Below are 13,931 nucleotides of genomic sequence, written 5' to 3'. Positions count from 1 at the left end.
ATCCTTCCGAGGTGGGTAAAATGAGGACCCAGATTGTTGGGGGCAATAGGCTGACTCTGTAAAGCGCTTAGAGAGGGCTGTAAAAGCACTATGAAGCAGTATATAAATCTAAGTGCTATTGCTAACATACTGTAGAAGTCACATTTTTTTCCTTGAAATTGCCTGTGGGCTCCTGTCCAAGAATGAACCACATTTTATTTTACTTTTATCGATTTATCTAATTTATAGAGCCTGCTTAACCTGCTTCCTAAACCTTCAAACTTGTGTTTGAACTCGCTGAATTTATTTATTTATTTTTTTAGATTAACCAATTTCACTTAGGTGATGCTACTCACTGAGACTGTGCTATCTTAAAGATTAATTTGTTTATTACAGCTAGCCCTCAGTTTATGACTATAAATTGGGACTGGAATTTCACTATGTCACTATGGTCATTAAGCAGGTCATCGTGCGACTTGACCCCCAATTTTTACAACCATTTTAACCATGACTGTTAATGAACCATGTAGCCATTAAGCAAATCTGATTTCCCAATTGATTTTATCTGGCCAAGAAGCTGGCTGGAAAAATCACAAATTGCTATCATGTGATTGCAAGACATAAATGCAAGCCAGTTGCCAAGGGCCCAAACTGAGATCATGTTACTGTGGGAGTGGTGCAACGGCCATGACTTCAAATATGAGGTATAAGTCACTTTTTCCAAGGTCGGTTGTAAGGTGAGGACTACCTATCTGCCATTAAATTGGATTGGGTTAGCAGTTGTTTATTCTCCAGGTTTTGCTCCATAAAGATCAGACACCACAGCTATAAGCATTTTTAATAGTTGGGCCAATAGTAGAGTAGAGTAGAGTAGAGTAGAGTAGAGTAGAGTAGAGTAGAGTAGAGTAGAGTAGAGTAGAGTAGAGTAGAGTAGAGTAGAGTAGAGTGGAATAGGAATAGGAATAGGAATAGGAATAGGAACAGAAACAGAAACAGAAACAGAAATAGAAATAGAAATAGAAATAGAAATAAATAGAAGGGACCTTAAAAGTCTTCTAATCCAGTTCCCTGCTCTAGCAGGAGAACGTATACTATTTAAGATAAGTAACTGTCTAGACCAGGGGTGTCAAACTTGATTTAATTGAGGGCTGCATCTGGATTGCATTTGACCTTGTGGGGGCGTGGGGCGTGTCCAGGGAGGCATGGCCAGCATGATGTCACTCATTTTGGGCACTTCTGTGGTGACCGGAGTGCTCTGCCAGCGAAAACAGTCTCCCGAGTTCCGTTTTCGGCTGGGACAGCCTCCTGCAACCCTCTGCCAGCGAGCTCCATTTTCACTGGCAGAGGCACCGCAGGCCGCTCCTTCACTGTTTCCAGGGTGGCCCCCATGGGCCAGATCTAAGCCCCCCCGTGGGCCAGATCCGGCCCCCATGCCTTGAGTTTGACACCCCTGGTCTAGACTCTTCTTAAAAATATCCAATGATGGAGCACCCACGATTTCTGGAGGCAAACTATTCTGCTGGTTTAATTGTCCTCACCCGAAACCTCCACTTTTTGCCTACATATAAGTGGCAAAGTCAAGGCCTAACCAAGGCACCCGGATGGGATGCAAAGGTGAAGGGGGGGCGTGCAGGCTAAGCAAGCAAGCAAGCTGAACAGGTTGTCCTGTTGTGATTTATGACTGCACCTCCTTCCAGCTTTTGCTGGTGATTTGCGACGAAGGCCAGGCCATCTCACAAGAGTGACATTTTTCACCTCTTTTCAGAAATCGTTTTACACTCTGTGATGAAATTTCTTGGAGCCTTCCATTTGTCATGCTAAGGCTCAAGACTCTCTTCTATTTCTTTCTTCTTCTTCTTCTTTTTTTTTTTAATGTCCTGGATTAATCAAACAAACTTTGTGCGAAATGCAGGCAAACACTCAGAGAACAGAACAAGTAGAGCCTTGGTGGCGCAGCAGACTAAAGCACTGTTAAGTAACACCAGCTGCCTGCAATTACTGCAAGTTCAATTCTCACCAGGCTCAAGGTTGACTCAGCCTTCCATCCTTCCGAGGTAGGTAAAATGAGGACCTGGATTGTGGGGGCAATAAGCTGACTTTGTATAAAAAAGAACACCGCTTAGGTGGGGGGCGAAAGCCCTACTAAGCAGGTATATACAAAAGTATGAAGGCTATTGCTTAACTCATTGTAAGCCGCCCTGAGTCTCCGGAGAAGGGCGGCATATAAATCGAACCAATAAATAAAGTACAAGGTGATACGTTCCTGAATTTCACTTTTAAGTACAGTACCGGGCCACTTTAAAACAGTTCATTTCAGATTTTCCTTTTTTTTTTTTTTTTGGTTATAATAATATAACAAAAATATTAATTAATAAAATTAATTAATAATAATTAAGAATGGTGAGCAAAATGCACTTTAAAATGAAAAGTTCAATTTTTAAAAAAATTACTGACACGCTTCCCCCCTCCCCTCTCTCTTTTTGAAACAGAATAACAGAGTTGGGAGGGACCTTGGAGGTCTTCTAACCCAAACACCTGCTCTGGCAGGAAACCCTCCACCACTTCAGACAATAAATTGTCCAATCATTTCTTCAAAACCTCCAGTGCTGAAGAATTGACAACTTCTGGAGGCAATTTGTTCCAAACAAAGCTAAGATCAGAGCAATTAGCTTAATAGAGGTTGAACATAGCCGTCTTATGTTCTGCTAAAAAATGCAGGATGTAGATGGGAAATTGGTCTATTGTTATTCCCAGCATCTCAGAGAAGCTTCAAAATTTCAAAAAGCTTCAAAAAGATATCCATAGAACCGCCTTTCTCTGGCTCTATCAACTCAACCTAAGTATAGATGTGAAGCTTGAGGATGGAGAAGAACAAAGAATGTCTACTCTATCTCTTCCTTCGTAGACATTTCCATCTGAAATTACAAAATAACAGAGTTGGAAGAGACCTTGTAGGTCATCTAGTCCAACCCCCAACCCAAGCAGAGACCCTACACCATTTCTGATAGATGGCAGTCCGGTCTCTTTCTTGAAAGCTCCAGTGATGAAGCTCCCACAATGTCTGAAGGCAAGCTGGTTCATTGGTTGATTGCTCTCACTGTCAGAAAATGTCTCCTTATTTCCAGGTTGAATCTCTCCTTGTTCAGTTTCCATCCATTGTTCCTTGTCTGGCCTTCAGGTGCTTTGGAAAACAGCTTGACCCCCTCCTCTCTGTGGCAGCCCCTCAACTATTGTAATATTGCTATCATGTCTCCCCTGGTCCTTCTCTTCTTAGATCCATAGACCTCCATAAATATTTCTATTTTCTATACTTCCATAGATCTCTGTTCCACTGTTGATGCAACTTTGACAAAGAAATACATTTTTGTTTATTTTATTTTATTTTTAATTTGATTTATATGCCGCCCTTCTCCGGGCGGCTTACAATGCGTTAAGCAATAGCCTTCATACTTTTGTATATTTATACAAAGTCAGCTTATTGCCCCCACAAACTGCGTCCTCAATTTACCTACCTTAGAAAGGATGGAAGGCTGAGTCAACCTTGAGCCTGGCGAGATTCGAACTTACAGTAATTGCAGACAGCTGGTCTTAATCACAATACTATCAGTCTGCTGAGCCACCAGGCCCTTTTTTTGCATGTCAGAGGCACCTGTGATTTTCAAAATACATTTTGGGCTGCCCCAAACTCATTTTCTAGAAACTGGTACCATTTCATCTCTTGTGGTCTTTTTTTTTTCTGCAGAACTAATGGATCTGAGTTGCAAAAACCTGGGTGACCACTAAATAGCTGACCGAATTAGGAATTTTTAGGAATTTTCCATACTAGTTTGTGGCCATCCAACATCTAGATTTTGGCACCTGGATCTGGTAACTGTAATTGGCGAAATTTGGCTGAATTTTAAACAAAGCAGGATGAGATCACGGATGGGAGGGAGAACCAGGAAATCCTGGTTGTCTGTTACAAAGGAGTTATATAAGGATTTTAATTATATATAAAGGGCATGTCCTGTTACATAAGGAAGTTACAACCTAGATAGAGTATTAAAGTGCCATCTTTTAAAAAAATGTCCTGAGTTAATCAAACAAACCTTGGCAAAGATGCAGGCAATGAGAAGTTTTGAGTACAATACTTTGAATGAAGAATGGGCCACTTTTAAAACTTTTTTAAAAAAGATTTTTCTTTGGGTTTTTTGTGGTTGTTCTATAGAATAGAATAGAATAGAATAGAATAGAATAGAATAGAATAGAATAGAATAGAATAGAATAGAATAGAATAGAATAGAATAGAATAGAATAGAATTCTTTATTGGCCAAGTGTGATTGGACACATAAGGAATTTGTCTTTGGTGCATATGCTCTCAGTATACATAAAAAGACAAGATACATTCGTCAAGAATCATAAGGTACAACATTTAATGATAGTCATAGGGTACAATAAGCAATCAAATCATACTAGGAAATAATCAATATCAATATAAATCGTAGGGATACAAGCAACATTTACAGTCATGCAGTCACAAGTGGGAGGAGATGGGTGATCGGAACGAGAAGACTAATAGTAATAATAACACAGCCTTAGTGAATAGTTTGACAGTGTTGAGGGAATTATTTGTTCAGCAGAGTGATGGCATTAGGGAAAAAACTGTTCTTGTGTCTAGTTGTTCTGGTGTCGTTTTGAGGGTAGGAGTTGAAACAATTTAGGTCCAGGATGCAAGGAAGGCTGAGTCAACCTTGAGCTGATGAGCATCGAACTGCTGGCAGTCAGCAGAATTAGCCTGCAATACTGCATTCTAACCACTGAGTCACCACGGTTGCACTAGAAAAGACAAATTCTTTTTTTTATTATTTCTTATATCAGGAAGTTATAACCTGGAGGGAGAAGTGATAACCTGGAGGGAAATAGATATCTTTGATAAGATAATATCAAATCAATAACAGCAACAACAGCAAAAAGTAGGAAAACATTTCCACATCTGTTGATCAGAAAATTACCTGGAGATATCTATAAAGCCAATAAAGATTCATCAGAGGAACATCACCTATATTACAAAAATATTTATTTTCATTTTGTAATTCTCATAGTGGGCCGTATTATTGTTACTGTTTTATTGTAAAATATTGTTTTATAATGTTCTGAGCAATTGAAATCATTCTCTGTTATAAACCAACTCAATTGTTCCAGTCTGCCGAGATGCCTTTATTATTACATCAGAAGATATTCTCAACCTCTTGATTTTCATTTAGTAGCAGTGAAGATACCGTATGTGAATTGATTTCCTTATGGAGTTTGGACACAGTTCTACGAAGGATTAAAAATATATCTCCATAATTTTCTAACTGCCACATTAAAGATGAGGAGCCTAAATCATTGCCCCATAAGCTTAACTCACGACTCTTTTTCCCCCTATGTATTCAAAATGGACTGTGATTAATATACATCGTACATATATGTATATATGTGTGTGTCAAGCGCCAGGGAAATCAAGAAATTCAGGCAGTTCAAATGAGTATAAAGTTTTATTGCGAGTTTAAGCTCTCTACAAAAATCTGAGCTACTAACGGTCAAGGGAAATGAGCAGGAATTAAGAAGGCATTTAAGTGGGCTGAACATCGATCCCTTGCGCTCACGCAGGGGCTCATGATTTATGACATGTTTAATCTCTCCCTCGGGCTCAGTCTGGTGTTCTCCTATAATGAGTGTGTGTGTGTGTGTATGTATATATACTCTGTGTGTGTGTGTGTGTGTGTGTGTGTGTGTGTGTGTTGTGTATACAGCTAGTCCTCGACTTATGACCACAATTGAGCCCAAATTTTTCACTGCTAAGCGAAACATTTGCTAAGTGAATTTTCCCCATTTTACGACCTTTCCTGCCACTTAACCTTCCTTGTTAAGTGAATCACAGCGGTTGTTAAGTTTGTTAAGTGAATCGGGCTTCCCTGTTGACTTTGCTTGTCGGAAGGTCATAAAATGAGATCACTTGATCCTGGGACACTGCAACCGTCATAAATATGAGTCAGTTTCTAAGCATCCAAATCAGGGGTGGGTTCTACTTACCTTTACTACCGGTTGGCAACGGGGTTGCGCGCGCATGCATAGAAGCATTTTGATGACGTCGGGGTCGGTGGGCGGAGCCTCCCGCCGGTTTTACTACCGGTTCTATAGAACCGGTCCGAACCGGGAGCAACCCACCACTGATCCAAATTTTGATCACCTGATCTTGAGGATGCTGCAATGGTCATAAATGTGAAAAATAGTTATAAGTCACTTTTTCAGTGCTGTTATAACTTATATGACTCTGTGTGTGTGTGCATATGTATACTCTTTTGAGACCGGGCATCAGAATTTCATTTTATTGGGTGCTACTGTGCACAGAAAAGTGACAATAAAGGTTATTTTATCTATCACAAACTTGGCAGTAACGAAAAGTATCTTTGACCCCATGCTGGGGAAAAGGGAATGAAAAGGAATTTTTTGTATCAGAGGTGGGTTTCAGCAGGTTCTGACCAGTTCTGGAGAACCGGTAGCGGAAATTTTGAGTAGTTCGGAGAACCGGTAGTAAAAATTCTGACTGTCCCCATCCCCATCGATTCTATGCCTCCTGAGTCCCAGCTGATCGGGAGGAAATGGGGATTTTGCAGTAACCTTCCCCTGCCACGCCAACTAAGCCACGTCCACCAAGCAATGCCACTCTCACCAAGACACACCCACATAACCGGTAGTAAAAAAATTTGAAACCCACCACTCGTTTGTATGTGTGTGTTAAATTCAATACAGCTAATCCCCTGATATTTAATACTTTCCTCCTTCTCCCATATTAAAAATGCAAAAATTGACAGCAAATTTTGGAGAACCCCTCAAGATAGGGAAGCAGGGCCCACCCAGAGGCTTAACTGAACCAACCTTAAAGGGGGGAGGAGAGTGTTAAACTAAGCAAATTAAAAACAGTTTGTGCGAGGGACAAGTTAAGGTTTGTCTATTGCACACAGCCAATGAAGATATGCTGTGCTTTTTTGCCTACTTTTAATTCTGTTACATGCGCTTTTGTTAGGAACAGCCAACAAAAATAGAACAGATCCCAACTGAGGCTTAATGAAAGAGTCCATGAAATGCTTGGAAAGCTAGACTTCAGATTGCACAACTGGACTTTGGTTAGCCAACAATCACAATAAACCTTCAGTCAGTCAGTCATAACAGCTGTCTGCCATTCAGCTAGCCAGAGATGCGGATGTCATTGTGTGACACTGCAAGTGTTTATATAAAATTCTTGCAATTCAGGAAGGACCTGTTGGGACAAAGAGAAGAATAACAGGGTTGGAAGGGATCTTGGAGGTCTCTGCTCAAGGAGAAGACCCTCTACCATTTCAGACAAATAATAGTCCAGCCTCTTCCTAGAGTTTGATTTCTATTCATTTAAAACAAGAATTAGAACATAAATGTCGCAGCTATATATTAAAAGGCACAGCAAAGGTTTTGTGTTTCCAGGTGGAAAAGGAAGTCCTATCAGTTTATAACACCAAAATTGCAACTACCTATTCCTGATGACAATGATTTTACAGATGGATGGGATGGATGGTAGATAGATAGATAGATAGATAGATAGATAGATAGATAGATAGATAGATGATAGATAGATAGACAGACAGACAGACAGACAGACAGACAGATGAGAGAGAGGGAGAGATACAATGGATGGATGGGTGGGTTGGTACGTAGGCAGGCAGACAGACAGACAGACATGGATGATAGAGAGATAGATGATGGATGGATGGGAGGAAGAGAAGGGGGAGAGAGAGTTTATGTAAAAGTATCTTTTTCTTACCTAAGCCTGAGTTTGCTAGTAATATCTTCTCAAAATGAAAATTACAATACTTTCGTTTTGATTCAATTTACAGAAGAAGAAGTCAGCTGCCGTTCAAGGAGAAGGGAAGAAGGAAAAAAATATGAAAAGACGTGTTTTTGGCCTAGCTGCTTGCAGACCAAGAGGAGAGAACATCAGCTTTCTTTTCATCGCTCCAGAAGACCCCCTCAAGGGCCTTTCCTTGGAGTAAACGGCTTGTTCGTGGCTAAACAAAAGATTTTAGGATTCCTTTTTTTTTTTTTTTTTTTAATTCCCACCTCTACTCCTCTTTGGACCCCTTGAGTAAAAGGAGTCAACCAGTCTGCCAAAATGATGGCCTCTCGGAACAAGGGCCTGAAAATGTTCACCCTTGCCTTACTCTTCATCATCACCATCACGTCCTTCCTGCTCAACTACACCAACAACGTGGTGTCTACCTCTTGGGATCCCAAGCAAATCGCTTACCAGTTTTCAGAGCAGGTTAGAAAACTGCTGAACTATCCCAGGCGGCCCTGCAGTTGTGACACCTGCATTTTGGAAGAGGGCTCAGCCTGGTTCGAAGAAAGGTTCAACGTAACTATGCAACCCTTCTTAACCAACCAAAATGCCTTCCTGCCCCAGGAGAACTACAGGTGGTGGCTGGTGAGTAGGAAGGAGAGTGTTCTGACTTGGGCTCCCTTAAAAAGCATGAAGCAGAGTCTTGGTCCCAGCAAAACCTCTTTTATTTGCACGACTGTGAATTCCGTTTGTTCACAGTCAGCAAGGCCTGTCCAAACAGTTTTTCAAAGGAATATTTATCGACACAGACCTTATCTCGCTTGGCAAGGTGCCATGTAACTAGTTTCCAAACGCAGTACAAAGCAAAATTTGACATAGTCTCTCTCAGAGTCACAGAACGAACGAATTGTTTCCTGCAAAAGCCCCCTCCCCGTTCACTCCTCTTTTATTTCCAGTGGGAGGGGTCAATCACCTCCAAGGTGTGGCTTTACTCCCGAGTCGACCCTGCTTTCCTAGTTGTTCTTGTCTTCTGGCAGCTCTGTGCATGCACACACTGGGAACAGGCTCCAGCTGTTCCTCTGCCTCACTGATGTCTAGCTCCCTCTCTGCCTCCGATGCAGAGCCCTCGTCTGAGCTTTCCCCAGCCCCCAGGACTGGTCCATGTTCTTCCCCAACCTCCTCACTGTCCGACTCTACTACCAGCTCTGCTGGCCGCCAGGGGGGGCCACAATAGAGAGGAAGGAGAAGGGGCAATTGAAAGGCAGCTCTTTGGGCCCTGGGATAGACTACAGGCTGTCCTCGACTTAACCACAGTTTGTTTAGTGACCGCTAGAAGTTACAACGGCCCTGGGGAAAAAAAGAAGGGACTTATGTCCAGTTTTCACATTTGGGCACGGTTGCAGCACTCCGTGGTCACGTGATTGAAATTTGGGCTACCGGTATATATATATTTAGGGCAAGTTGCAGGTCATGTGATCACTGTTTATGATCTTCCCAGTTGGCTTCCGACAAAGTCAGTTGGGGGGGGGAACAAAATTCACTTAACAACCGCATAATTCATTTAACAACCGTGTTGGTTTACTAAACAACTGTGTAGCATAAAAAAGGTTGTAAAAGGAGGTAGGACTCACTTAACAAGTGTCTTGCTTAGCATTGGAAATTTGGGGCTCAATTGGGGTCATAAATCGAGGACTGTCCTGTAAACAATCCCACTGCATCAGGATGGAAAAACTCTCCCATCCTTGTCCAACACTTTAATCACAAGCACATCAGTGCTAGAAAAGACTGGGGTTGGCTTTCTGTTCATATATAAGTGTCAATTGCTGGCAAGGAGGCATTATGGCCTTTTAGCTTTTTGATTGTCTCTTTTGAATGATAATACAGGGGTTTTTTTTATATCTATGTGCCTGTTAATCACATAGAGATAAATGTGATTAACAGGAAATGCTACCGGTTCACACCGGTTCGGTCGAACCGGTAGTGATAGGCAAACCGGTAGTTTAAAAAAAGCTACCGGTTCGTCCAAAGTGGTATTTCTGACGATCAGCTGTGCCGCACGATTTAAATTTGCTAAACAGCAGGAAATCCTGCTTTCTAGTGAATCTAAATTGCGCGGCATAGCTGTTCCCGCCCTTTGCTTTTCTACTTACCTTGTTAAGCCTCCTTTTTCCATGCAAAACACGCATTTGGCATGCACTGCGTGTGTGCACTCTGCGTGCTTTTGGTGCACACTGCACATGCACACAGCACGCACCACGCATGTGGGGGCAGCGAAGCGGTGGCAATCCGCGGAGGATTTCACCACTGCTGTTAATGGCTGATTTGTCTACATTAACACCAAGATTAATCAAGTAAAGAATTGTAAGCCGTCTTTAGTCATTTGATTGAGCTGGGCAACCATACAAAAATGAATGAATGAATGAATGAACGAATGAATAAACAAACAGTACCCCAATCAATCAAGGAACTACCAGCTCAGATAAACAATCAAGCAGTCATGAAGGAACCATCAAGGACACTCCCACTAACAATGAGAGGGCAGGCCATTTGTGCATAAACAGAGAGCAAACCACACTCCCTTCTAGCATTGATATGGTTATCTGGTTGGGTCATGAAATGTCTGCAAGGAAGCACCCAAGCTCAGAGAGCAAATTCTGAGGTATAAATATTATTTTCTATTAGCACTCTATTCACTAGTTCTGTGATGGCGAACCTATGGCACGGGTGCCACAGGTGGCACGCGGAGCCATAACTGTGGGCACGCGAGTGTTGCCCTACTCAGTTCCAGCACGCATATGCGCGCTGGTCAGCTAATTTTCGGTCCTTCCAGGCCCACCTGAAGTCGGGAAATGGGCTGTTTCCAGCCTCCAGAGGGCCTCCGGGGTGGGGGATGGAAGGCCGTTTTTGCCCTCCCCAGGCTCCAAGAAAGACTCTGGAGCCTGGGGAGGGCGGAAAATGGGCCTACTGGACCCACCATGCCATCACGTGCCAAAAGTGGGGATAGCGCAGGGGGGTCATGCACACATGTGCGGGGGTGGGGCGCATTGAGTTATGGGTATGAGCACACACATGCGCGACCTCCCCCCGCATGATCCCCACTTTTGGCACGCGACAGCAAAAAGGTTAGCCATCACTGCACTAGTTTCATGACATTTTGCCCAAGAAGCTTTGTCTTGTTCCTTATTTACTTGCTCTTATTGGAAAGAAAGTAGATGGATGCCTTTGTATTGTCCAAAAAGAGATGGCTTGTGCGGTGGTACCCGGGGTGGGCTGCTAGGGGTTCTCAGGGGTTCGAGAGAACCTGTAGTTAAGATTCTGTGCAGTTCGGAGAACCCCCAAATCCCACTCCTGGTTGGTCCCTCCCATCCCTCTCCTCCCAGGAGTCCCCACGTGGCCCATTTTGCATGCAGGTAAGTGCAGGGCACACATGGAGGCTCAGGTAGGGCGAAAAACAGGCCTACTGGAAGTTCAGGAAGGCCAGAAATGGGGAGGCCATTTTCACCCTCCCAGAGGCTTGAGGAAAGGCTCCGGAGCCTGGGTGTTGTAGGAAAAGACGGGACCAGACCAAGCTCTTCAATGCAGGAAAGGTTTATTACCCATTCAAGCTGGCCTGGCCTAAATCTTCCCCCTTTTTAAATGTGGAAATTTTAAATTTTTAAATTTTAAATTCGTCTTATTTATAGGGGTATGGGTAAGGCGTTTTAAATTGGGGAGCCATTTTGGATTCAATTCTGTTTTAAACGTATTTTAATTGTTTATATTGTATGTTTTTAAATTTTGGCTGTTCACCGCCCCGAGTCCTTCGGGAGAGGGGGCGGTATAAAAATCAAATAAATAAATAAATAAATTATGCATAAAGGTTCAAACAGCAGTAAGCACAGCAAATTGTCTGAACCCCGAAGGGTGTACAAAGGTGTTGTTTTTATGCTCTAAATTACGTATACATTGTCTGGGTGTTACATTTAGACATATTTGGTCTTAGGAGGAACCGAAAGACGCCTAGTCCAGACATTTGGTAATAGATAAAAGCAAAAAGGGAGTCACATGAATATACTGGGAGTTACTTATACTTATCATATGTTATACAGGACATTTAGGGTGGAATGCAGAAGTGAACAACAGGATGCATCTGTCTGGGCCAGTCTGCTCTTTTAAGATAAAAATACCTTGTGTCATCTCAGTAACTCCTTCCTGGCAGAGAAAGAAATATTTCGCCTTGACCAAAGTTTTAGGCCTTACTATTGAGGCTCCAAGTTGGAACCAAGGAATATGTGTGTACCCCAAATCTAGTCCTCTTCATGGGGAGGGCAAAAACGCCCCCCTGCCATGGTGCAGGAAGCCAACTAGGCCACACCCACCATGGCCACGCCCACCCAGCAACTGGGAAGAGAACCGCTTGCTAAATTTTTTTTTTTAATTGAAAAAGTTTTACAATTACATTTTCTCCCCAATTTCCCCCCCCCACAGCCTTCCCTAACCTCCCTGACCTCCCTAACCCTCCCTAACCCCCCCTAGCCCACCCCTCCCCCCCAGACTTCCACAAAATATAATCCAAATCAAAATCCCCTTTTTTTAAAACTTGAACCCCTCCACCCCCTGTATATTTTTCACATCTTCACAAAATTCAATTATTCTATCTCTATATAATACTTTCAGTTAAAAGCTATCTGATATTTCCTAGTTTGATATTTATTCTGCACATAATCTATCCACTTTTTCCACTCCCATTCATAAGTCTCTTGTGAGCGATCTTTTAGATATGCTGAAATCTTCGCCATCTCTGCAAAACTGGCCATCTTCAAAGTCCATTCCTCAATAGTAGGCATAGCTTCATTTTTCCAATATTGATCTATCAGTAATCTTGCTGCTGTCACCATATACAATATTGTACAATATACAATATATCAATATATTGTTTCACCCGATGTAAAACCCTTAACTATACCCAATAAAAACAATTGTGGAGAAAACTGAATTTTTTTCTTTAAAACATTCTGCATAACCCACCAAATTTTTATCCAAAAAGCCTTCACTTTTTCACTTCACTAAAATTTTTGAAGCCCATCCCTGCTTGTAATGTGGTACCCCACGTCTGAACTAAACTGTCCTTGAAAAGTTTCTGGCAGACAAATGTTCAGGGAAGCTTATTAAATTGATCCAGATAGCAAAAATCTTCCCAACCACCTCAAAAGATCGATAACATCGAAGGCAGCAACTGAGACTTTATGGTCTTTAGTTTGGCCGGCTGATTCAGTTCTGATTTTCAATTATAATTGGGTTTCGGGGTGGGAGGACACCCAATAACTTCCGAAAACATGTTTGCTTGTAATAAATCATTGCAAGAAACTGAGAAAGCAAAGAAGGAATTAGCCAGAACATAGACACTGTATATTCAAGAAAAATGGCTGTTTTTATCCTGACCTGTTTTGAACATATGAAGTTAAAGTATACTCAATAATCTCTGGTTTCCTGTATATACCATTGTGGCTAGGTTTATAAATGACCTAAGCCAAACAAACCATAGCTTAAGCCAGGTTTATAGCTAGGAAAGTTTTGCAGGTTTCAGTGAAACTATTAACATGGTTTCATTAGCTGAAAGTTTGGACTGTAATTATGATGGGTTCCATGAATGGGATAGAGAGGACTTTGTGACAAAGGATGGGTCATGTTGAGGTAGGGAAAGAGAACACAGCTTTTGGATTCACTCCAATGATAACCCCAGATGTAGCACCATAAGTGGAGTACTACGCTACCTATAAAAGAGGGCAAAAGACATTAAAGACATGACTATGGAAAGCTGAGTTTTCAGTGATGCAGAGAGGTAGAGGACCATCAAATTGCATGCTTTTATGCAGGGGACTCCAAACTTGGCAACTTTAAGACATGTGGACTTCAAGTCCCAGAATTCCTCAGCCAACCATATTCTTGAAGTTCACAAGTCTTAAAATTGCCAAGTTTGGAGACCCCCCCCCTCTGGCTTTACAGATCATATGAGCATGGCTCATCTAAGTCAGAAGCCTTTAGAATAGAGTAGAGTAGAATTAGAATAGAATAGAGTAGAGTAGAATTAGAATAGAATAGAATAGAATAGAATAGAATAGAATAGAATAGAATAGA

At 42.0% G+C, this 13,931-nt stretch overlaps 1 protein-coding gene across 5 annotated transcripts in view; it reads left to right on the top strand.

Moving 5' to 3' along the window:
- The window catches only part of ST3GAL1 (ST3 beta-galactoside alpha-2,3-sialyltransferase 1), a 133,946-nt gene that overhangs the window by 93,312 nt on the left and 26,703 nt on the right, over positions 1 to 13,931 (top strand). For all 5 annotated transcript variants that reach the window (XM_034434824.3, XM_087890911.1, XM_087890910.1 and 2 more), the window contains one exon: positions 7,873 to 8,459. In XM_034434824.3, coding sequence (XP_034290715.2) covers positions 8,148 to 8,459 — 312 coding nt within the window. In that variant the 5' untranslated portion in view covers positions 7,873 to 8,147. The remainder of the gene's footprint in view (positions 1 to 7,872; positions 8,460 to 13,931) is intronic.

The sequence above is a fragment of the Pantherophis guttatus genome, chromosome 3 (assembly GCF_059756535.1).
Source record: "Pantherophis guttatus breed Tessera chromosome 3, ASM5975653v1, whole genome shotgun sequence".
Classification (NCBI taxonomy): domain Eukaryota; kingdom Metazoa; phylum Chordata; class Lepidosauria; order Squamata; family Colubridae; genus Pantherophis; species Pantherophis guttatus.
The sequence above is the reverse complement of the archived record's forward strand: the minus strand, read 5'-3'. Positions and strand labels throughout refer to the sequence as shown.